The sequence below is a fragment of the Colletotrichum jinshuiense genome, chromosome 3 (assembly GCF_051148585.1).
Source record: "Colletotrichum jinshuiense chromosome 3, complete sequence".
Taxonomy (NCBI): Eukaryota; Fungi; Ascomycota; class Sordariomycetes; order Glomerellales; family Glomerellaceae; genus Colletotrichum; species Colletotrichum jinshuiense.
In genome coordinates, this window is record NC_139310.1 from 5,642,233 (window position 1) to 5,666,633 (window position 24,401).

At 57.6% G+C, this 24,401-nt stretch overlaps 5 protein-coding genes across 5 annotated transcripts; 1 reads left to right on the plus strand and 4 right to left on the minus strand.

Moving 5' to 3' along the window:
* Nucleotides 1-1,926: 1,926 nt before the first annotated feature.
* On the minus strand, nt 1,927-4,495 carry EsH8_III_001489 (pectate lyase superfamily protein-domain-containing protein; the record flags this gene model as incomplete). Its single annotated transcript, XM_083263214.1, has 3 exons — nt 1,927-2,373; nt 2,513-4,157; nt 4,224-4,495. The coding sequence occupies 3 exons, from the start codon at nt 4,493-4,495 to the stop codon at nt 1,927-1,929; spliced, it is 2,364 nt and encodes a 787-aa protein (XP_083123701.1).
* A 2,681-nt stretch (nt 4,496-7,176) lies between these two features.
* EsH8_III_001490 (lipoate synthase) lies at nt 7,177-8,619 on the minus strand (the record flags this gene model as incomplete). Its single annotated transcript, XM_083263215.1, has 2 exons — nt 7,177-7,478; nt 7,650-8,619. 2 exons carry the CDS (start codon nt 8,617-8,619, stop codon nt 7,177-7,179), a joined length of 1,272 nt encoding a protein of 423 aa, XP_083123702.1.
* A 1,606-nt stretch (nt 8,620-10,225) lies between these two features.
* Nucleotides 10,226-10,549, minus strand: EsH8_III_001491 (uncharacterized protein; the record flags this gene model as incomplete). Its single annotated transcript, XM_083263216.1, has 1 exon — nt 10,226-10,549. The coding sequence occupies one exon, from the start codon at nt 10,547-10,549 to the stop codon at nt 10,226-10,228; it is 324 nt and encodes a 107-aa protein (XP_083123703.1).
* A 7,099-nt stretch (nt 10,550-17,648) lies between these two features.
* On the plus strand, nt 17,649-19,489 carry EsH8_III_001492 (uncharacterized protein; the record flags this gene model as incomplete). The annotated part of the gene is made up of 5 exons (XM_083263217.1): nt 17,649-17,847; nt 17,920-18,036; nt 18,096-18,436; nt 18,574-18,810; nt 18,896-19,489. 5 exons carry the CDS (start codon nt 17,649-17,651, stop codon nt 19,487-19,489), a joined length of 1,488 nt encoding a protein of 495 aa, XP_083123704.1.
* A 433-nt stretch (nt 19,490-19,922) lies between these two features.
* On the minus strand, nt 19,923-21,410 carry EsH8_III_001493 (FMN-dependent alpha-hydroxy acid dehydrogenase family protein; the record flags this gene model as incomplete). The annotated part of the gene is made up of 2 exons (XM_083263218.1): nt 19,923-21,244; nt 21,323-21,410. 2 exons carry the CDS (start codon nt 21,408-21,410, stop codon nt 19,923-19,925), a joined length of 1,410 nt encoding a protein of 469 aa, XP_083123705.1.
* Between the last annotated feature and the right edge of the window lie 2,991 nt (nt 21,411-24,401).

Sequence of the window (24,401 nt, forward strand, 5' to 3'; positions counted from 1 at the left end):
AGAGTTTAACGTCTGCTACCTAAGCTGATATTTCACGGCAAGCCTACTAAGGTAGGCAGATAGATTAAAGTAAAGGAAGACAAGTAGTATAACAGCTAGATTACTATTAAATTTAACGATACTGCTTACAACAATAAATACTTACTTAATAAGTAGTTAACTAACAAGTTCTTTCTACTTACTATAGGCTGTAAATACCTATTAGTAATAGATGTTGCTACCTTCTACAAGACTAATATAATTCTATCTCGACTTTATACTAACTACATTACACCCAGCCTTATACCACTTAGCACAACCTCTCTACTTCAACCTCTCGATACTGCTGTTAATAAGCCGTTTAAGCAGTAGCTGGTAGAGGCAACCAACAAGTATATATACAACGCTGAGCAGCAGCACGCTGCCAAGCAGCAGCAGCTGGCCCAAGCTGGCAAGCAGCAGCAGCTGGCCTAGGCTGCCAGGCAGCCGCTGCCACTTGTGTAGACGACTTTAATAAAGCGCATTATGGTTACCCATACTGTAGCAACAGCTGCCCGCCGCCTAGCCCAGAAGGTAGAGATGGTGCAGCAATTATTCCTCTAGTGCGGTATCAGCTGCCAGCCAGATGGCAGCGACATCTCTAAGATCAAGATTAAAGATATACCGATTGAGACCATCTTATGGGCTGGATGGGATACCTTTGACTGTGATAAGTACGTCAAGCAAGAGATGCTCTCTAATCCAGAGATCCTTAACGTTCATGCGACTAAGGACAATACAGAGTACATATCTACAGCAGAAGACGTCCAGCAGCCCACTCGGCCCTGGGACCTCTAGCATACAATTAACGGTTTTGACCCCTGACTCGCATGCTGACTGATCACTGATTCTGCCAGCACACTAACCACTTCCAGCTGCCGCCTTACCCCATACCGTTACCGCGATTAAAAGTGGAAGTCCATTTGGTCGAGTACATACGGTACTGTGGTTTGCTTCCGTAGAGGGTGAACTATACTAGACCGCTTATGGGGGGCTAGAATATTGACTACCACCAAATATCCAATCATCCCCCCCCCCCTCTCATAGCCGCCCCATCTGCAGAGGATGTTCTCGATCCGCTTCACTGCTTCACTTTTTCACTGCGTTTTTAACCCACCCGAAAGGTCTGGCTTATATGCCTAGTAACAACTGCACATATCCAATCATCCCCCCCTCTCATAGCCGTCCCATCTGCAGAGGATGTTCTCGATCCGCTTCACTGCTTCACTATTTCACTGCATTTTTAACCCACCCGAAAGGTCTGGTTTACATGCCTAGTAGTAGCTGCACACCCAATCCTCCCATCTTAACGGCCGCCTCGACTGGGTGAGAGGCAGCTTCACCATTTCACTGCGTTTTCAACCCGGGCGAAGGAAGGGCCCATATGTGAACGGACGTTCCCGCTTCCGCAGCCCGAACCCCGCTACCAGTGCCTATCAGCAATGTCTGAAAACACCTGCAATTGCCCGCGCCACCTGAGCGGCGACTTCCGGCTTTCTGATGGGCAACTGTTGTAAACTGCGCAGATCCAACGTGGGCACGCTCAAAAGTGGATCCTGGTTCTTCACATCAATGTCGGCCAACGCAGAGTGCGTACTACCCCCCCCCCCCCCCCATGTACAAGTAGGAGAAATTGCTAGTAGTCCCGGGACGCAAGAGCCTCAGCACATCAACATATCAACCAACCAACACAAGCCTGAAAGGGTCTTAAGGGCAAGACATTGCGGGCTACAACGCAGGTGTCATTAAAAAGGTATTCATTTGGCACAGCATCACATCGCAGCATCACATAGGTATCAGATATCATCAAATCAAAGACAGAGAAGCACAAAAAAAAAGTAGATTTTCCATAAAACGACTAATACTCGTACAAACCAAGGGCCATAATAATAATAATAATAAGCCCGCTCAATGCTGGTACAGCGCAATACCGGCCGTGAACCCGGCGATATTATCGCGGTAAAACGCCACGTCCTGCCCGTAGCGCGTGACCATGGCCGTCGTGCCGACGACGTTGAGGTTGTACGCCTCGAGGTGGGCCGTGGCGGAGCAGTTGGCCGGGTCGTCGCGGATGTCGAAGATGCGCTGCTGGCACCGGGCGCCGGCGCCGACCTGGCAGCAGTCGGTGCTGTAGTTGTTGAAGAAGGAGTACAGCCCCGCGCCGAAGACGGCGACGTTGCGGCTGCCGATGACGCGCAGGCCCCACGCCATGGCGCACGGCGGCGCGCTCGGGTCGTGGCCCCGGCAGTCGGCCTCGAAGTCCGGGTCGTGGTAGCCGCTGACGCGCGGGAACGGCAGCGTCGCGGGCGGGTTGGGCTGGTAGTACGGCGTCTCGGTCTGGATCTGGCCCATGTACTGCGCGCATGTAAGTTTGTGTTTTCCTTTTTTCTCTTCTTTTTTCTCTTCTTTTTTCTTCTTCTTCTTTCGTTTTCATTTCTTTTCATTTCGGGTTCTGCAGCAGCTGCACTTTTGCATGGATGATGGATGGACTTACAATGTCTTGGGTCTTGTACAGCTGGTACTGGTACAGCGTGTGGTGCTCGACGCCCGAGGCCGAGAGCCAGATCCTGCCGGCGGCGGACTCGATCAGCAGCCCCCGGCCGGCGTAGACGGTGACGCGCGTGTAGTCGGGGTCCTCGAGGTCGTGGTCGGCGACCCACAGCCAGCAGTTCTCCATGAAGAGGTTGGAGGCGGAGCGGGTGATGTGCATGCTCATCCAGGCGGCGATGCAGTCCGGGTCGACGCCGTCGGCGGCGACGGTGGCGTTGGGCGTCGTCGGGCACTGCGCGAGCTGCTGCTCGGTGCCGGCGAAGCCGCCGACGCGGATGTGCACGTCCCACATGCCGGCGGGCTCGCCGCCGTCCGTGTTGAGGTTGTACTCGACGACCTTTGCGCCGGCGGCGGGCCCGCGCGTCGAGACGATCATGTCGGACCACTCGAGGGTGCCGCGCTGGCCGGGGATGGCGACCTTGACGACCGGGTGCGGCTTGGTGATGTCCTGGAACCTGGGCCCGCCGCCCATGATGATGGAGGCGAGGGCCTCGCCGACGATGCGCGCGCCGGGCGGGATGAAGACCGTGTCGGAGACGTAGTAGGTGCCGGCGTCGACGAAGGCGACGAGGCCGGCCGAGGGGTCCGCCGTGACGTAGTTGAAGAGGTTGTTGAGGGCCACGGTGTCGTCCGTGACGCCGTCGCCCCTCGCGCCGAAGGAGCGCGCCGAGATGAAGCAGCCCGCGGGCACGTCCTCGTAGTGCGGCTTGGACCGCTCGTAGTACTTGCTGCCGGTGGGCGAGTTGCCGACGAGGGCCGGGTAGACGGGGAAGAAGGACAGGTCGCCGCCCGTGTAGTCGGTGGGGCCGGTGGGCGTGTAGATGTGGCCCATGGCGAAGCCCTGGCTGAGGACGTCGCCGGCGGCGGCGCCGATGATGGTGTTGTTCCGGGGGCCGACGAGGATGGCGTGGACGTTGGAGAAGGCGACGTTCTCCATCATGAGCGTGCCGGCCGAGGGCGGCACGGTGACGCCCGGGTCGCGGCTCGTGCGGATGGCCGTGCCGACGTCGACAAAGTACGAGTCGATGAGGGTGATGGACGCGGTGCTGTTGTCCTGCATGCGGATGCCCGTGCCGCAGTTCTCGACGTAGATGCTCTTGTACGTCCAGCCCCAGTCCCAGAGCTGGTTGATGGCGACCTGGGCGTTCCAGAACCGCGCGTTGCGCATCGTGTACTGCTGGTTGCCCAGGTTCGCGCCGTACTGCCCGCCGATGAAGTCGAGGTCGTTCAGGAGACCGCCGGAGCCCTCCTCGATGAAGAGGCCGACGTGCTTGCTGTCGGGGCCCTCGGCGAGGCGGAAGACGCAGTTGGTGATGGCGGTGGCCTGCGAGGACGGCCAGTGGATCCCGTAGGCGGCGGCCGAGGCCGGGATGGCCGTGGTATCGAAGATGAGGTTGCGGACCTGTCTGAAGAAGACGTTGGTCGCGCCCCAGGCGAGGCCGTTGGCTCCGTACTGGTTGCCGTCGAGGAGTCCGAGCGTGGTGTTGGTAGGGAAGTCGGCGGTGGCCTTGATGACGGGGCGGTCGGTGGGGTCTCCGATGATTTGGGTGTAAAAGTAGTCAATGATGGAGCCCGAGATGAGGTAAGTGCTGGGCGCGTGTTAGTCGTCGTGTCTCCTCTTTAGCCGTAGCTTGGACGGCGACGAAAAGACTCACCCCGGCGGGAAGTAGACGGTTGCTGGCGACGTCGTCTCGCCCTTGCACTCACCCGGTCCGCATCGCTTACCGGACGAGATGGCGCGGTTGATGGCGGCGGTGTCGTCCGTGATGCCGTCACCCTTGGCACCGAAGTCCTTCACGTTGCGAAAGACCTTGTAGGCGGGGTCGGGGTGGTAGGGTGAGATGCCCTGGTGGGCGATATCCTCCATCCAGTACGCCGCTTTCGCGACGGCGGCCGCCGCGAGCCAGAATGCGGCCGTGATGCGCATCCTGAATTCGGTTATACGTCAAACAATACTAATAAATACGGTAATGGCAATGAGTGAGAGACAGGGATTGACGAGGTAATGAGAGACTGGTTGGATGAGATGCGCGAGTCCGCACAAGACTCAGTAACGACTGTAAATGAAAACGAGTGTTTATGTTCCCCCCTGTGGACGATATGGCCGACAAGGTTGGGGATCGAAAAGGTAAGAAAATGAGCGGCCGAGCAGTGATGATATAAGGAGTGGCACGATTCTGATAAGGAATCAAAAATAGATGGATACGCGGTGATCCTAGCAAAGTATAGACATTGGGCCCCAGTTAGACGAACCTTGAGATCGGAAAGATTACTCAACTCTGACCGGACGTCCCGAGTCGAACTCGGAGGAAGAAGAAAAAGAGTTGACGGGGGCGGCGACAGGCGACAAGGGGGGAGGGGGGGGCATGCCCTCGATGCTTTATTAGAGTTGGGCTGGAGTGGAGGAGCCGGAGGGTTCTCCGCCCGCCAGGAACCGCAGCTGCGGGATTGCCGTGCGAGGGCCCCAAAAAAATTGGGAATGGCATGTGGATGGGCACGGGGGCCGACAAGAAGAAACTGCATGTCTCATGGATATCGGGCTCCTTCGCCCTTCGCGGCGTGTTCTCCCTGTCTCATTCCCTCGCTCGACGACACTTGTCTCCTCTCAGCGCAGCGGGTTGCGGTGCGATGCGATGCGATGCCGTGTCATGCAGGAAAAAGAAATGACGCCGTCAGACGTGCAGATAATGAGGCCGAGCGGCGGGGGGACGTCGGCCGGCCTGATCACCACCTTCCTCATCGTGACGATCCCCGCCGTCAACTCGATATTGGCCGAGGGCAGAACAGCTGTTTCCATTACCAAACCGAACCAGACGAGGGCGGCTCGAGCCTCGTAATCAGGGCGCCGGTGTGATGAGAGAGAGTGAGAGAGAAATAGGAGGCAGACAGCACTAGCTTGGACGGACTGCACCTGCGCTGCTCGACATACGCAGAGGTCGAGGAAAGAAAGCTCATTGTTCGTTGCGCCGCGAGGGATGAAGAGGGTGTGCTAATACCGGGTGGGATAGGCGGGACTGGGAAATGATGAATGAGGGGGAAATGAGGATGGGCCCGCATCCCCCCCGGACGCGCATCGCTCTTGCAGACTGCCCTGCTGCAGCTGTTCGTTCTGGGGGTTCGTATAGCCCACTCTGAATGGGGAGAAATATGGTTGCTTTGGGGAAAGCCATGTCTTGTTCTGAAGGGAGCCGGCCGAGTGACTGGAATGTCGCGTCGTGCGGAATCCCGATTCGTATCGGAACGTTGAGTCCTTTGATGTAAACTCTGCCCTCTTTTTTGTTTGCTTTTCGCAGGGCTTCCCTTCCACCCATAATCTGGGCTAAAGGTTGTATGCGAAGAGACGAACCGAAATATATGGAGAGGGGAAACAGAATGCGCTGAGAGACGCGCACGGGTGATGCTGGGAAACGAAATAAGCTTTGCCCGGGGGGGGGGAGGGAAACAACAGAGCCTGGCTGGCTGACGGCGGCGGCCCGGATGGGCCATGCGTTGCTTAATCCCCCCCTCGTCCCCTGGCCGCCCGCCGCATCGCCCGCATTAATGACGGGGTTGCATCGCCAACCCAGCCGACGGCCCGACTCCGGACGCCCCTCGCGCACCCATCTTGCCTTTCCCACAACGCAATGTTCAGCTGAGGGGGGACACAAGACGGCCAAGGTTGACGAGGAACTCGGCCGCGCAGCCTCCCATTCCCCGGAGCTGGACTTTCACCAACACCACCAACACCACCACCACACACCTCGAGGGGGAGGGAGGGGGTCGACGGTTTATCACCATTTCCGTTAGCGCGCGGCGGACTTGACGGAGGGAGGGAGGGATTCGAGATTCCCAACGTCGTCGTTTGTTGATTGACATCATCCTCCCTACCTCTACCCCCTCCCTGTTTCTTTGTTCGGGGGCAGAGGAAAGAGGAAAAGCAAAGAAGGGCTGCACAACAAGCCACACAACGGTCTGTTGGCGCTGGGGGGGCGTTGTGTGTTTTTGGGTAGGTACCGGTGTTCTGCAGAGGCTTTTTCCCCTTCCCCTTCCATGTCGCACTTCTGGCACGTGGGGAGATTGGACTTTCGAGATCCGATTCCACTTCGGGCCCCGATCCACGTCCGGTTCGGACAAGGCTCAGACACGGCGGATGGACGCAACAGGCTGTGATTGACGCGCCACTCTCCAAACCGACCCCAACAGGCCTTGCGGCATCCACATACACATGCACGAGATGGGGGATGGGGGAATTGGGGGTGCGTCATGCGAAGAATGAATAAATAAATAGAAATTCGTGTCTTTTATCCATGGCCATTGTTGAACGCCACATTTGTGAGTCTATGTGCCCAGGTGCATACGCCATGGTTATGCACCCGGACGGACAGATAGATATATAGATAGTAGTAGTAGTAGTAGTAGTAGTCGCAGCAGTACTAGCCCGGGGAAGATGGCGATGCCCATGATGAATGAAGTCCCCCGTGCTTCCCAAAAACGCCAACCATGCCACCCCCACCCCCTCCGCCCTTTCTAACCCCCCCCCCCCCCCCCCCCTCCTCCTCGCCATTATCCCTCCCTCTAAATTCCCATCCCTTCAGATCGTACACGCCCGCCGGAACGCCCGTCCCCCCTCTACAGGGTGGTCTTGAAGCCCTCCTCCAGCGCCACGGTCTGACCCAGGTGCTTGGTCCCGGCCATGCCGGCGTTCTGGCCCGCCCTCTTCCGGAGGACGTTCTCGATGAAGGCCTCGCCGGCCTTGTAGCTGCTCCGCACGAGGGGGCCGCTGGCGCAGTACAGGAAGCCCATGTCGAGCGCCCGCTGCTTCCACATCTCGAACTCGTCCGGCGTGACGTACTTCTCCACCTTGAGATGCCGCTTCGTCGGCCGCATGTACTGTCCGAACGTGACCACGTCGACGTTGGCCTGGCGCAGCTCTGCTCGTTGTCAGTAAAATGTTATTTCATTCCGGTCTCTTCTCCTCTGTAGGGACGCCTTCATGTGACATATGGGAGGGGGGGTAGAAGGATAGCGGGAAAGAGGGCGAGAGGGATAGAGGATGGGAGGGTAAGAGGGTAAGAGGGAGAAAGAAAGGGAAAAAAACTCACGCTTCAGCGCATCCAGAATCTCCGACTCCTGCTCGCCCAGGCCCAGCATCACGCTCGTCTTGGTGATCATCTCGGGCTTCACGGCCTTGACGTGGGCCAGGACCTTCAGGCTCTGCTGGAACGTCGCGCGGCGGTCGCGCACGTAGGGCGTCAGGGCCTCGACCGTCTCGACGTTGTGCGCGTAGACGTCGAGGCCGCTGCGGGCCACGACGGCCACCATGTCGAGGTCGCCGCGGAAGTCGCCCGTCAGCGCCTCGACCAGCAGGCTCGGCTTCTTGGCCTTGATCTTGCTGATGGTCTCGGCGAAGTGGTGGGCGCCGCCGTCGGCCAGGTCGTCGCGGTCGACCGACGTCAGCACGACGTAGCCCAGCCCCCACCGCGCCAGCGCCTCGGCCGTGTGCTCCGGCTCGTGCGGGTCCAGCGGCGCCGGCGCCCGGTTCGTCTTGACGCTGCAGAACCGGCACCCGCGCGTGCACGTGTCGCCCATGAGCATGATGGTCGCCGTCGCCGCGCTCTTGGACGACCCGCCCCAGCACTCGGAGATGTTGGGGCACTTCGCCTCCTCGCACACCGTGTGCAGGCCCAGCCCGCGCAGGTCCTTCTTGATGGCCTTGAAGTTCTCGTTGCCCGCCGGGATCGGCGTCTTGAGCCACTCGGGGAGCCGCGTGATGGTCTTCTTCTTGCCCGTCGGGCCCGTCACCTCGACCGTCCGGATCTCGTAGGCGTCGCTGGCCGAGAGCGCGCCCTTGGCGCCGCCGCCGCCGCCGCCGATGAAGTCGTCCAGCGACGCGACCGTCTTGTCCTTGAAGTATGTCGGCCGCCGCGCGGGCTTGGGGGGCTGGGAAGGTGCTTCGGAAGCTGTGCCGAGCGTGGGAGGGACGGTGGCGAAGGCTCGGGAGCGAGCCGACGAGGCGAGGGCCCTTCGGAGGGGTGCGTGGACGCGCGTCAGGGGCGCCATGGGCGATGCCATCGTGGACGGGCTGTTTGTGCAAAGGCTGTCCTCGTCGAGAATTCCGTTCGTGCAGCCCCGACGTGATGCTGCTGGTTGAGGGTTGTCGACGAGTTTTGATGCAGAGAGCTAGCTATGATGGGGCGCCAGAGGTCCGAGAAAATATGGCTGGCTATTGGGGGAATCAGGCCCTGCAGCTAGAAACCGGTCCCCGGATTGAAACGGCATAATTGGGGGGGGCCGTGTTTGATGTTTCGGCCAATCAGAGCCGGCTACCGACCTGACAACGGCAATGCTTATTAAGAAATCCTACTATCTGCAGATCTCGCCCGACGGCCGTGCCGGGGCTTTCCGCCCCAACGGATTCGAGGGGGGCCTCTCGTCCTCGCCTCCTTTTCCAATCAAGAGGTGCCGATTGCCAATGCCGCATCCTTTTGGTGGGCTTTTGGTTGTCCCTGTCACTTTGCGGCGGTTTCTTAGACGGTAAAGATGATGTACGGGATGTGCTCCGCTCATGCTCATGTCAATGACATTCATTCAGCTAAGCTACTCCAGCTAAGCTGGTAAACTCCCCTTCACATGTCCTTAAAACTCCCAATGGCCTCCAAGCCCTCCTCTCAAGGCAAAGTCCAGAACCAAGCCGTCATTCAAAGTCAAAAAAGTTCGTCAGTCCGAATGTCAAAGCAAAATCCATCCGGTCCTCCTGCCGGCCAAACGGGTTCGAACAGCACAAGCAAGCCGGGGCTGGAGCCGCCACGTCGAACCAGGGCAACTCCAGTATTGCAGTCGCTGTGTCGTCCGTCTCCTTTGCCGGCAAACATACATCAAACAGGGGTATCAACAGCTCGAAGAGAATGTGAAACTTTTGTTCCAACACGAAAACTCCGGTAAATCCCCAATCATCCCATCCTGATCATTTTCCGTCAGATTCCTCTCCGTCGAGAAAAAGACGTGGTGAAAAGATCTCATAAATATCATTTCCTGCCAGCGAGCACACCTGCAAGCACGTCGTCGCCTGACCTCGAGAGAGGTGCGGCAAGCGCAATGCAAGGCCGACGACGTGCATCAAGGGTAGAGATCGACTTCGCATTCCATGCGACCCTTGTGCTGCTGGGGAAGAATCGAAGCATTAAAACATTTTGAGTTGACAACCCATCCGCGTTCTCCAAAGCGAGGAACAGCAGACATGCGGTGTCGAGTTGAAGTTAAGGGTGTAAAGTAAAATAAAATAAAAAAGGTTGATCGTTGTCAAAGTGTCCCTAGTGACAAGAGTCTTTGCTTCCTTTCCTGCAGGCTGGCGATGCAAGCGTCGCGCATGGTTGGTGTCGAAAGGGAATAGGGTATTGGTACTGATCGTTGATGCCGTCGACTGAAGTGGTAACCGATCTTTACGGTCGTTCAGGGTCGTAAAAATGGGGCGCGCTCACAAGAGTAGCAATGTGGCGTCAAACCGGCGTCGTCGAGGGCGGGTGACAAAGGAAAAAATGCTGATAAGATGTCGCATCGTAGAGCTCGTTGTGCAAGTATGAGTCGGTTGGAACCATCCCCGCCAACCACATCGCAACTCCCCGTGAACCCTCCGTCCCCTCGCATTCCTCCTCTTTCTGGCGCTTCAAGCGATACCTCTCTACAAGAGAGCGGCCGCAACCATACCGGCGACACCGGCGAAGGCAAGGTTGCCGGCGTTCATGAGGGCGCCCGAGTTGGACTTGGTCGAGGTGGTTGGCGCAGAGGCGACCGTCACAGAGGGGGCGGCGGTGATGCCAGTGCCGGTGGCCTTGACCGTCGCGGTGCCGTTGTTGCCGCTGTAGGTCATGGTGGTGGTGTGGACGCGCTCCAAGGTGATCGTCTTGGTCTGGGTGGCGGTGGAGGTAACCGTGGTTGTGCTGCCGTCAGTCTGGGCCAGTGCCAAGACAGGCAGGAAGGCGGCAAGGATAGTGGTGAACTTCATGTTGACTGTAGGCGGACGTGAAAAGAATGTTGCGTATTGATGGAGTAATCCAAAGATCGTGGGGTGTAAATCCTGCTGGCGACTCGATCCTCCTCAGGGTGGGACGGCGTGGACCAGATGTATATATGGGTTGGCGCAAAAGACTGTGTGCGTGTATGGCGAAGAGCGTCGGAGCGAGGTGGCTCGTGTATTGATGGCGTACTGGAGGCGGAGAGCGTGGCGGTTTGCGACAGGACGGCGTCTAATCGCGGATAGAAATAGGAATGAGCGTCAGTCTGAATACTTGCTCGGCGAGTAGTCAGTCCAGGTTTGGAGCGTGTTTGTTTCAACGGCTGTGCGCGAAGCAGGAGACTTTGCCAACGAAGTCTGTGGGTTGAGTTTTGGGGGGTGAGTGGTGAATAAGAGAGCGGTGGGGAGGGGATCTGGGCAAAGAAGAAGTGGGAAACGACGTGGGTTTTGGGTGTGGGGAGACGGAGACAGGCGGGTGAGGGCCAGAGAGGCGCGAAATGAGCGACGATGAGGTGCCTGACTGGCCTGGGGGGAAAAGACGCCGACGATGCAGGCGCCGACAGGGAAGGGGCACAAGCACACCCAAAGCGAGAGCCAAGCCCGACCCAGGAAGAGCAGCAAGAGGAGCCAGTCGACGTTAGCTGTGGTCCGTGAGAACTTGGGAAGGCAGAGGTGGAGGTGCTCGGCCCTGCCTTCCCTGTCCTAGCCCATTCATCCTTCCAGATGGGGTGCCGGGGAGGGGGGGAGGAGGAAGGAGGAGGAAGGAGACGGAGGAGTGACACGGAGGGAAAGAGGCACCCTGGATGGGCACGTCGTCGCTGGTTGGGCCAGGGCTGCGGCTGGGAGAGCCAATGGGGGGGAGGGCATCGTCACTCGGCCGGCAACGCAAGGTGCTCCGTCCCATGGGATGCAGCAATGCAAGGTACGTAGTTGGGTAGCCGCAAGGTGGCTGCAGGGATACCCATGTCTGGACCCAGTTCCCTGACCATGTTGGCCATGCTCATGTTGCGGTTGCCAAACCAAATCGCTCCTCTGTGCGCGCCTGGCCAGGTACCAGTGACCCCGAGAACGGCCGAGAGTGTGCCGTACCTGAAGTATCCACGACTACCGGGTGCGAGCAGGGGTCACGATCTTCGCGGGAAATTAAGGCGCAAAAGCACAGCGCTGCGTTCGCTGGTCGCTCACCACGTTACCTTGGGCCCTGGTTTGTGCACACAGCGTTGGCGTAAACAGCCAAACAGCCTCATTGCGCCAGCAACGACGGGATCGGCAGGGCGTCCACAGAAAGGTGTTGGTTTGTTTGCCCTGAAGCAGTGACAGCTCTTTTCTTAGAAACTCCCGGCGATGCTGACGCAGGGCAGGCTGAGCGCTCAATCCTCTGGGAGCGAGCCAGCCAGCAATAGAAGCAAGCAAACAGCAGAGAAGCTGCAGCGATAAGTAATCAGGAGGCGAGCACAGCACAACACAGCACAGCACGCAAGCCGGCGCCGATGATGAGCGACGCCACAGATGGCGCGTTCTTTTCTTATTCCATGACCTTACAGCATGGGGTTAAGTCTGGCCTGGGCCGTCTGGTGGTCGAGCTAGGACAGAAACAACATGTTATGCCGACCAAGACACCAACGGTCATTTCTCCATTGTCCAGAACCCCCCGGTGAAAAGAAAGCTATTGTCGCCGAATGCGGGCTTGGATGGCGAATTGCAATGTGAAATGGTGGCGACATTATTGATCAAGGAAATAGCACAATTTGCACTCCGTCGTGGCCACCCATTCTTGACTCGGCAGAGTGGATGGACGGGTGGCACGCGAGGAAAAACGCGAATGCCTCCATGCCCAATGCAGCCACCATGTGAGTGGGCTTTTCATAAAGGTTGAATTGCATAATTTCCCCGAGTCGTCGCTGATTGGCCCTTGTCAGGGGGGGAGAGGGTGGGCTAGCCGACGAGGGCTTCCAGGGCCTTTGCCAGGCTGTTCCTGCGTTGGTTCCTGACGCTAAGCCCTGGATGGTCAGCTCGCTCGCGTGCGCTGAATGGCTGGGTTGCCTGGGTGCAAGGGTATGGATGGGCGGCATGGGTACGTATAGAGTATTGTGTTCGCACAAAGCATCCATACGTTACCCGAGTGAGCAATGAGTGCCCCAGGGCCTTCCGTTGTTGGCGACTCTGGCCGGTGCCCTTCAGTGCGGCATTTTGCATTTTGGGCTATTGCGACTCTTCCTTGCCCCAATCTCGCTGTCAAATCTCCAGACTTGCTCCCTCCTTCCCAGAACGGGCCTCCAACGGTCTGTGCAGTTGCAATCGGCCATTTCTGGTCGCCCTGGAAATGTCATCGCCCTTCATCCATATTCCCCGTCCAGATCACTTGCGGAGAAGCCTCTTCTAGTGTCGATTCTCTCCTTCTCTTATCCGTAGGGAAATCCGTTCTCTTCCCTCTCTCGTCGTCGTCCGTCCGAGGGCCCAAAGGTAATTTTGAGTTCCATGGCGCATCTCACCTGCGTCCTATTGCAAACCGTCCATCGAGACCCCACCACCCATGGCATGGAGCCCTGATCTGATCTGATCTCATACCTGCTGCTCGACCTCACCTCTCTGGCCGTAAACTATGAATCTGCCCTGGCTGGGGTCGGGGGGCATCGTCCCATCTGTCTCAGTCCGTCCCGTGTGTCTCAGTCCCATCTCCTCATCCGAACTCCCACTTCCCAGACTCAGACTGTCCGACTCCTGCAGCCGCAAATCTAACTCGGATGAAACCCGAAAACGGCTCCATTGAGCATGGAGGAACCTTGGCCGTTGGTGATCACGCCGGAGATCACTGAACCCAGCACGCACCACAGCGGGCCCTCCTCCTGCTCTCCCTGGACATTGAGCACTGAGCACTGACTGGGTTCTCACGTTTGCCCGTCTTTGACATCGTCGTCAGGGCATCTCCTGGCCCAAGCTTGGATTCCCTTCCCATCTCGTGCGAGTCGGTCGCATCGGTCGCATCCCCCTTATCCTATCCTATCCATCCGCCAGGTCGCTCGTTCGACAGGCCTCTGTCGCAACAGGGCCATCGTGACTCCTCTTTTGTGCCACCAAGACCTCACCAGTGTCTGCAGAAACTGCTCAATCACACGCTCGCCAGCACCTCTCAGCGACCCCGTATACGTTGCGTTCCGGTGCTTCGCCGCCACGTCGTGAAACTCGACGTGGTACACCCACCATGGGCCGGCCAGGCGCTTGCTCCTTGTTCCTCGGGCGTTTGGGGAGGGGGGAGAGCAAACCGTTGAGCATTTGTCTGCCTCAGCTGAATCATCTGGCCGGGCCACGAGCACGAGGCCTGTCCAAACCCACGAACGAAGGGGGGCCAGCACATCCGCCAGCGCAAAGCGGTGACGACTGACGAGCATGCATACATGCCATGCATGCATGCACTTTGCCAAACACCCGGCTGTTCTTTGCCTTGCGCAATACCATATTGCTACTCGCTGTCAACGCAGCACCGCCTCCACCTCCCGGCTAAACCAGAGGGCTTCTGTAAGGATAGTTTCGCCGAAGGGGTTGCACCATTCCGCCTTGTCCCGGGCCCGGCCCCGACTTATGCACCTTGGCGGCAACGAAAGAAAAAAACTTTTCATCGAGGATTAAAAAAAAAGCTTTTCCCGGCTGCTCTGGCCCCAAGGGGTCGCAAGAGGGGCAGAATAAGAAAAATCTAGAGCCTCGGCGCGCCACCGAACACAAGAATGAGACGTTGCGACAGACTCAAAAAAACTCAGACAGCGGCCTCCAACGTTTTTACGGTGGGTCGAGCATGATCAGCGGTGCGCCGCAGCGCCGGCGCTTTTCGGGCGCCTATTACCTTACGCACCAGTGCACCACTGCCACTGGTCTCACCTCGCCCGCGCTCACAGCCGCTCTCCCCAGCCAACGGCCTCGACTACTGTGCCAAAACACCACCAGTCCGGCCGGCTGAGCACGCGCTCGCCCGTTAGTTGCATCGTTGGTCTGTACATGCCTTGCTAGCAGCATCCGCGAGCATCCTCATGCAGTGGTCACTGGGCCAGTTCTGAAGTCGTCATCTTGTTCTTTCTTCTTTTCTTGTGTCAACTCGTAAACTGTCTCGGGCTCATCTTCCAGACGGCCACATGCAGCGACCTGCAGGACATATGCATAACGCAACCTGCCGCTGTGGACTCGGCTCTTGGAGCCAGCCATGCACACACAAGGCACGCACAATGTGCTGCAGCACGGCAGAGGACCCTTCGGCTCGGGTTGCAGCCACTCTGGAGCTGCGTCGGGATCGATCCTAGACCGCATCCTCGCACACTCGTGGATTCGCAGGAGGGCCTTTTTCCCCTGCGCTTCAACCCCGTCTCGTGGCTCTCCACTTTGGCATAATATGATATTGCTGCCCGGGTGGGAACACGGCCCTCGGGTTGAATGGAATGCTGGAATGCTGACTGAGCCATCAGTGGGTGATTCCTGCTCCTGACGGAGCCGACGGAGGTACGGGTGCTTCCATACCATTTACCTGACGCGAAGCGATCTCCGGAGCCCCGCCCCCGTCTTCCGACCCTAGAGCCGATTATCCAGCATTCAAAGGACCAGCATCGCAATCCTCCATCATCGTCGTCATCGTTGAGGGCGGCATAACTGACTAGTCAACTGGTGGACCGTGCTACGAGGATGGCCCCCAATGCGCTCCCCGCCGTTATGGCAGTGCTCAAGTCAGCAGCACATAATCTGGATCGTCGGCATCAGGAGGTGCTGTGACTAGTATGCGATCGAGAAGCGCAGGATCAAATCTCAACGTGCTGTCAATGCCGCTGCCGGGCTCCCTGGCGGTGTCCGATCTTGACATCCGCCCAAGCAAAAGGTTGCCCATCTATCGGATGCGTCTTGAAACGGAGGTCCCAGTTCATCTGAGCGCAAACTCGTCCCTGACATGGGCTCACGCAAGACCCTGCTTCCTTCCTGCATCGCCGGGGAACAAACAACCCCTAACCATCTGTGCGTTGCAAGCTCAGACGGCGGCGCAATGCAACCAGCGACGAAGCCGGATCCGAAATGTTCTATACATGGCCGATTCTTGCCTTCGGACGATCCTCCTGGCCTGCAGGGACTCGTCGCGCTGAGAAACATGCCTTGGCTGGGAACGTTTCCGGTCCCAGGCTGGTCCCCCAGTTTCGCTCGCAGTCCCGTCCCTATGGCCTATCACGAGTTTGCCGACGAGTCACCTCGTCGCAGTTTCCGACCTGTCGGCGTTGCCAAGTAAATGTCGGAGAAAATTTCTCCCGGAATGCCCTCCAACTATCAAGTTACTGGATTGGTTCGTTCTGGTTTAGCACAAAGCATGATTTTGAGCTTGTTTTTCGACGACCGCTTTGCAACCGCTGGTTCCGCTCAACCTTGGCTTCAATCCCACTGTTGAAGCTGTTCTTTCTTTCTCCACATCACAACAGTACTTTTCGTTCCTACGTGACTTTCAAACCCCTGTCCAAGGCATCTTCTACCGGAGGACATGAACAAAAGAGGAGAATCCTCGATAACACTAAGTACGTGGAGGCCGCCGAACCAGCGCCCCCGCTCGGCCCTGATTCCGACGCGACCGCAATGAAGGCGCGGACCCGCATCAAAGGAACTTGAGCATTCTCACGAAAGCCCACACCAACCCACCTCATTAGCGTCGGTTAATACCGGTCTATTAGTCTAGTTGGTTAGGACGTCGGATTCTGATTACGATTGGAATTTCCGTAAGCCCAGGTTCGAATCCTGGATGGACCTAGCTTTTTGCTCCTCAGGTGTCTCGTTGATTGTCGGTTTTTTCTCTCACGATACCAAACGCATTCTTGTCGAGGCGCTTGTGAGAGAAAGCTGAAACCCGGTTCTGGTGAGCCTAAATCTTAGACGCGATGCTGTCTTGGTTCGTCGTTGTCGTCTTTTGTCAAAACTCGCGACCGTCTCCTTTAAGATCTATCAGAAATGACAAAAGATCCGAAACTCGGATCGATCCCGGCGATCAACAACATTGCTCCTACCTCGATATGATACGAGAGGCGCTGCCGCTGCTGATTCGACACGCCTGAAATAGGACCAAGTACGCCAGCGTCCTGAACTCGGAGAAAAGGGTATATGGAGATAGTACGGTCACGTCGTCAGATGTTGCTTTCTAACCTGTTTTTCCTCCTGACCACTATGCCCTCCCCTCCGACCGAGTCCCAACACGGGAGAAGTGATCGAGGTCTTATTGTTGGAGTGCCGTGTCCGGCTATGTTCGTCCTGGCAAACATCAGTTGTTAAGAAATTCTCGTACGATGTCAATTCCGGCGGAACTGGGCAAAACGTCAGTACTATGTACGTTCAGGCGGTCAGCGACTCATGCCTCGGTGCGCCGAGGTCGGTGGGGGTCAAGGAGGACGACCATTGAGAAAAGAAACCATGTGGTGCATCTTTGCCTCCTTCTATGAACTCGGATGACATATCGTGCCCACTTTCGCCTCCAAGGTGCTATTCCCAGACGTGGACGGGATTCCGACCATGGAATGGTGCGTAATCCAGATGTGCTGCATCGGGTAGGGCGCCCGTCACGAGGTTCCCCAACCCCAGGGATCCGACTCGCACGACCCAGCACCCCGGAGTGAAGTCCTCACCCCAACTTCCTGACCCCCACGTAGTCCCGCACGCATCTCTAGTCGACGACCCCGGGACTCACCTGGCTCCCAGCCCGCTCCTGAGGGTGGAGGAACGGTGGGGGAACATGATGTGTCGGCGTGTTTAGGATGCCCACGAGAGAGCCTTCGGAAGTTGAGTCTACCCCATGGGGCAGTTCCCCGCATTCGTTCCTTTCTTGACGTTAGTTCGGAATTAAGAGAGTGGAGGAAAGGAGCGTGAACCAACCCCCCGGCAACACGGAGTGCTCCTCGCGGTCGAGGCATCCTGTGAAAAAAGGATTAAGTTCAAGGTCATTTCCCTCGTTCTTTCGCCGCATTCCTGGTCTATGTAGGAATCCGACTCATCACCAAATTTCCTCCTGCCCCTTCCTTTCTATATCACGCTCGATTCGCATAAGGAGGCACAGAAACTACCCGATACCCCCCTAATACGATATACCATGGACGTGGAGAAGACTGATCGATCCTCCGACCAGGTTGAGGACATCAACGCCGAGAAGCTGGGGAACAATGGCGGCGGCCTCGTCATGCCCGCCAGCCTGGCGGCGTTGGGCCAGGAGGAGTACGTGAAGGTCGGCAAGAAGGCGACTTTGAAGATGGATCTCGTCATTATGCCCATCATGGTCGTCATGTACGTCCGTAAGTGACCACCGCCCTCACCAAAAGCCTTTGTGGGATTTTTTTCAAGTCTGACACCGCCTATCAAAAAAGTCAACTACCTCGACCGCCAGAACATTGCGAGCGCGAAGCTCGCAAACATCACGACGGACTTGAACCTCAGCCAAGTGGAGTACCAGACCACCGTCAGTATCCTCTTTGTCGGTTACAGTAAGTCCATCTCTCACCCTTCTTCCCTGAGAGCCGTATGTCTGACGTGACGACACCAGTCCTCATGCAGGTCCCGTCAAACATGATTGTCGGCAAGATCAAGTGGCCCGGCGTGTACATCTGCTGCGGCATGGCCGCCTGGGGCGTCATCTCGTCGCTCATGGCCGTCGTGCACAACTACGAGGGCCTCCTGATGGCGCGCTTCTTCCTGGGCTTCGTCGAGGCCATCTTCTTCCCCGGCGCCCTGTACTTCCTCTCGCTCTTCTACAACCGGAAGCAGTTCGCCCTGCGGACCGCCATCCTCTACTCCGGCTCGCAGCTGGGTAACGCCTTTGGCGGGCTGTTCGCCATTGGTATCCTGAACCTGGACGGCGTGAGCGGTCTTGCTGGTTGGAGATGGGTACGTCGCTTTATCCCCATCCCAATTTCTTTATTTTTTTTATTACTTCAATTTGTTTCTTCTTTTTTTATATATATAAAAAAAGAAATCTTGCAATATTCTGGTATGAACTTGACTAATGACTCGGTTTCTTACAGCTCTTCCTTGTCGAGGGTGTCATCACTGTCGGCCTGGCCATCCCCTTTGCCTGCATCCTGCCCAACTCCAACAAGAAGATCCCCACCCTGACTGCCCTCGAGTGCGAATGGGTGCAGTACAACTTCGCCGCGGACCAGGGACAGGAGGACGACTCGAGCGAGGTCACCGCCTTCAAGGGCTTCATGATGGCCGTCACGGACCCCAAGACCTGGATGCTGATGGGAATCCTCTACTCGGTAAGCAGCCCCGTCCACCCACAGAAAAGGGTATCAACTCTGGTGCGCAGTATTTTTTGTTCTAACCGGGCTGGGGTGATTACAGACCTACATCGTCGGCGCCGTGGCCAACTTCTTCCCCTCGGTCGTCGGCGGCCTCGGCTTCTCCCGCACAATGACGTACGCGCTCAGCGCGCCGCCCTTCATCCTCTGCGTCGCCACCATGCTCTTCAACGGCTTCCACTCGGACCGCAAGCAGGAGCGCTACCTGCACATCGTCATCCCGCTGTGCGTCACCCTCGTCGCCAACATCATCGCCGTGTCCACGACCAACATCGCCGCGCGCTACGTCGCCATGATGCTGCTGCCGGGCTCCTTCTACGCCGCCGCCGTCGTCGTCCTCTCGTGGATCACGGGCAGCCTCTCGCAGCCGTCCGTCAAGCGCGCCTCGGCCATCGCCATCATCAACGCCATGTGCAACACACCCAACGTCTGGGGCAGCTACCTGTACTACGGCGCGCCGCGCTACGTCACGGCCTTCATCGTGAACATCGCCGCGACGGGGCTGGCCATCGCCTTCGCCACGGGCACGAGGATCTGGCTCAAGAGGCTGAACGCCAAGCTGGACCGCGGCGAGGACGTGGGGAAGCACGGGCCGACGGACGCACAGGTTGCCGGGGGGTTCAGGTATCTCATCTAACGGTGCTGCGAATGGGTTTGCCCGCCTGTTGTGTTTGCGGAAGCGGGAACACACGCAGAGGGGGCTTTGCGTAGGCATGCACGAGGGTGCATTAGTTAGCAGTACAATCATCATATTTCATCGGAAGACAAATTGAAATTGAAAAAGTGTGATATTTGATGCATTTATATTTGGAACGAAATTTCCCCTTTTGTTGGTACAGTGTTGTGTTGAATCATGCCAAACAAAGCTTGGCAACTAATTATCAAGGGTGCATCACAAGCGCATGTCACTTATATATTTCTTCTTACACAATACAACAATTAGGTCAAGACTGAATGAATAAACATGTAGTAGCGCCACGTAAAAAAAAAATCTATTCAATGAAGCTCCAACCTCTGCAACCTAACAACTCCTCCCGGCACCTTCATCATACTGGGTCACGCCACGCATCCTACAGCTTCACCCTCCCCGTCACCTCCCGCTCAGCGCGCTCGCTGTTCACCATCTCGGGCACAATGTCGGCGAGGGTCGCGGCGCCCGCCAGCGCCATGTTGGTCTCGAGCTCGCGGCGCAGGATGCGCACGAGCCGGCGCGCGCCGGCCTCGCCGTAGCCGGCCGTCATGGAGTACAGGAACGGGCGGCCGACGCCGACGGCGGCGGCGCCGAGGGCGAGGGCCTTGAGCACGTCGGTGCCGCGCCGCACGCCGCCGTCGACGAGGACCTGGAACCGCGCGCGGGCGGCGGGCGCCAGCAGGTGCGGCGCGTACCGCCGGATCTCCAGCAGCGTGAGCATCGGCGCCTGCGCCGTGTCCTGCGACCGGCCGCCGTGGTTCGAGAGCACGATGCCGTCGACGCCGCGCGCGTGCGCCATGAGCGCGTCCTCGACCGACTGGATCCCCTTGACCACGACCGGCAGCGTCGTCGTCGCCCGGATCCAGTCCAGGTCGTCCCACGTCAGCGCCGCGTTGAGCAGCCCCGACGCCGTCGTCTTGGCCACGCCGCCGCTGTCGTCGTCGTCGTCGTCGTCGCCGGCCGTCAGCCGCTCGTCTCGCTCGCGCTTGCCGATGACGGGCGAGTCGACCGTCACGAAGATGGCGCGGGCGCCCAGCGCCTCGGCGCGGCGGATCGTGGCCTGCGCCCTCGCGCGGTCGCGGTCGACGTAGAGCTGGAAGAAGAGCGGCTGGGCCGGCGCGCGGCGCGCGGCGAAGATGGACTCGACGGGCGCGCTGGGCTTGGTCGGCATGCAGTACACGATGCCCTCGGCGCCGGCCGCCCGCGCCAGCAGCGTCTCGGCCTCGGGGTGCGCGTACTTTGCCTGCCCCGTCGGCGAGATGTAGAGCGGCAGCGACGACGGCACGCCGAGGATGCTGGTGGCCGTCGAGATGGCGTCGACGTTGCGGAGCACGCGCGGCCGCAGGGCGAGCTTGCGGAAGACGCGCCGCGCGTCGTCGAGGCTCCGCTCGTCCTCGGCGCCCGAGCAGTAGTACGCCCAGCCCGCGGGCGAGAGGTACCGCTCCGCGACCCTTTCGAAGTCGTCGGCGTTGATGATGGCGCCGAGCGGCGGGTACCGCGCCTTGCCCTCCTCGGCCTTTGACGGGGGCGCTTCCTGCGGGCTCGGCAGGGTCGCGGGGTCCACGGGCCCGAGGCACCGGTCCGGCGATAGGGTCTCGGCGATGAGGTCCGGGTTGTGGATCGAGTCGTAGTCTTCCGTCGCGTCCCGCCCGGCGCATTTGAAGATCAGCTTCGCGCCGCCGGGATGCTCCGTCAGGAAATCTGGGCGAGGGGGTTACTATTGACGGTCCCTTTCCGCCCCCGGCCGAACGGCCCCAGAAACGCGGACGTCGAACTTACCTGTCACATCCCACACCTGGCCGTGAACCACGACCCAGCACGAGTCTTTGGTGTTGTTCTTCGCGACCTCTGCGCCACTCACAGTCATGATGATGGCGGGCTGGATTTCACACTATCCTGATAGGCCCTGAGTGCCGGAAAGGTGGGATGGCCTGGATGTCTCCGATGGCAAGAGGTCTCGGAGGACATGGGGCCTCTTTCAGAGAGCTCGGGAACCGGTCGTCTGGCCGAGCAGGCTGGGCGAAATCGGTCTTTGTCCCACGGAGGACCCACGGGGGCTTGAATGAACGACTCCGCCACTCTTCTCGGTCGAGGTCTAGATATGTCGGTGGGGGTACGGCTTCGGAGTAGCCCTTCACGTACTTATAGACAGCTGGAAGACTCCTACAAACTAGCGGAGCGGGCTTGAGGTCCCGCGTGCTCTCGACCTACAAGTCCCTTGGCCGGTCCCGGTGGTTCGAGTCTAGTGCCATGACGCCCGGACTCGTTCACGTCGACGGGGCGCGCCCCCACCTAAGCGGCGCCTGTCTAGCTTGCTTCTGTTTCTGCTCTCCTTCTCCTCACCAACCCCGCGATACAGTCCCCACGAAAAGTGGTGCGGCTCCGCCGTGCGACAATGTCCAATTCGCCAGGCGCGCGAGGGCCGCGTGAGGTTGTTGGGCTGACGCGGAGAAGGGCCCCGTAGGTCGACGTTAGAGGCTCGGGAGTTGTCCGGGGCCCCGGGATGGGGCGGCCAACCCTGCCTGAGACTGACTCGGTCCACGCGGGGAGACCAGGGGGCAGCAGACACACGTCGGGAATAACCCCGAGACGACTGCCAGCCCGGGTTGCCTGTCTTGGATTCCCCCCGACACACCCTCTTTCCAGCTCGCCGACGACCACCATTCGTCGATGCCGAGCCGCGGGCGGCCACAATGCCGAATGTACATCATGCTCGATCAGATTGGCGAACAGGAGAGCCGCAGGACGGTTCGACTCGACTGCCGCATTGGGGAGGGGAGGGGAAGCCTGACTGCGCGCCGCGCCAGGTCGTCCTGCAAAACTTGAGACAGAGGCCGTTCCCCAGCAGGTTCCAACTCCACGAACGCAGCCAAGGTCCTGCCCTGGATTCGCCCAATGACGTCGGGGAAATGGGTCAATATTCCAAGCCGGACACCTGGCCGGAGCTGGGGCCGGCCCACAAAGCTGAATCCTTCGAGCTGGGCGGGATGCTTAACCCCAACAAGTTTTGCCGTCATCGTGGTGGAGTCGTGGGCGAAGCTGGAATGTGACCCCCACTCGTGGGGGAAGCACGACGGCACGCCAAAGCCGATGCTGGTAGCGCAAGTCGCAGATACAATGTGGCTAGACGCCCGGGTCATTCTCTTGCTACACACACCACGGGCACACAATGGGACTTTGGTGCGAACTGCCGGAGGAGGGGCTGTTCTGTCACCCTGGTTCGGTGATGGTTAGCGACATTTGCTTCATCATGATGAAGTGCCGGGGTGTTAACGGCGAGGTCAAGAGGAAAGCGCCGAGCCACGTGGAAAAGAGTGCCGTCGATATATTTAAGACATGAATATGAATACTTTGTTGTTTGCAGGCGCACTTACCTAGATGTTGATCATATGCATGACACGTGTTAAGTTTTTGAACAATGAGGTCGCATCGTATTTTTACACTGATTTTGCACCTGTTTGTTTTTAAAACCTCCTTAGACTCGTTGAACTCCGCGGTTCATAAAAGACCCCAAGTTCAGATGTATTGGATGGCTTAATAGGCTTGTTGGTGCTATGCCGTGTACAGCTCGAGCAGTTGGTAAATTCATTTTCAAAGGAACATTTGCTGCATCACCTACCATTTTATTGAATACTAAAGTAATGAAGCTTTTGAATGGGTGCCCAATTGCTCGTATTGGCGCCTACGATATGTAAGTTTAGCGCATCCTTTCTAGCTGTTAGCACAATCTCTACGACTGTTCTCGGCGTCTTGCAGTGGCTGTCAGCTAGCTATCTTGGGGCCCAAAGAAGCAGTACGACAAGGAGATTCAACCAAAATGTTTCTATTGACCACAAGCAAACTATATAGCAGCCCCAAACCTTCGAACCCGCAAAGGGATACCCAGACATCCTTGCTACACCTATGCATTGAAAAATTTACAGCCATCGGCGGGACGCCTCGAACACACCAAATTCATCCGACACAGAATTATGCAAATTCATCCGCATATTCCGAGGCATGATCGTTCCCCAGTCAGATGAGCCATCTGGATTTAGGGTTGGATGGACTGGTTCAATTCTCGATGTCCAGTCCAAGACCGCTTGATTCAAAAAAAGCTACGTGATTCGGTAATGTATCTTGAAGCGCTCGGAGTTTGGTGCTGGTTACTGGTAAGGGACATTCCTGTGATATGAATGAAATCAGATGACTAGTGATTCTAAATAAAACTTTATGGCTCTATGAAAGGTAGTTAATTTTTGTACGATTTCTAGATTCCGGCATATCCTTCTCAAAAACCTATGTTTCCTACAATCTTCCTACTCCCTCCTCTCACTGTTTCTTCCCGAGTAAGGGATGACTGCTCTACATAGAAACCTCACACGCTGTTATTGTGAGTGATATGACTGTTGAAACAGGTAAATATATCAATGTATGATTTTTTGAAAGTTCAATGGTTGGCTTGGACATTTGGATGTATTGCAGACGACTACCACGACTCAGCTAGCCTGCAATGCGGCTGGCATTTCTACAACTGTCTGTCTAGTTCTTAATTATCGGCACGTACTGGATGCTGTAGCTGAAATGAATTATTCTTTGATTTGTCTAAGTGGTTCACCCTCATCTGTGAGAAGGGCGTTGCGTCAGCAGAACGTTACAACGCCCCTGTCACAGAGAGCCCGCCGTGGTTGCACCGCCTGACGAGTTCGGTACCAGGGACGGTAGAATTTCTTCCCCGTCATGCATTATAACTACATATGATATGCATGATTATTTCTGAAGAAAATAAAGGGACGATTCAGGCATTCGCCGGTAGATTTATCATGACCTTTTTGGGCTGAACCTTGTACACGTAGATGGTCATCTCCTTGCCATTTTC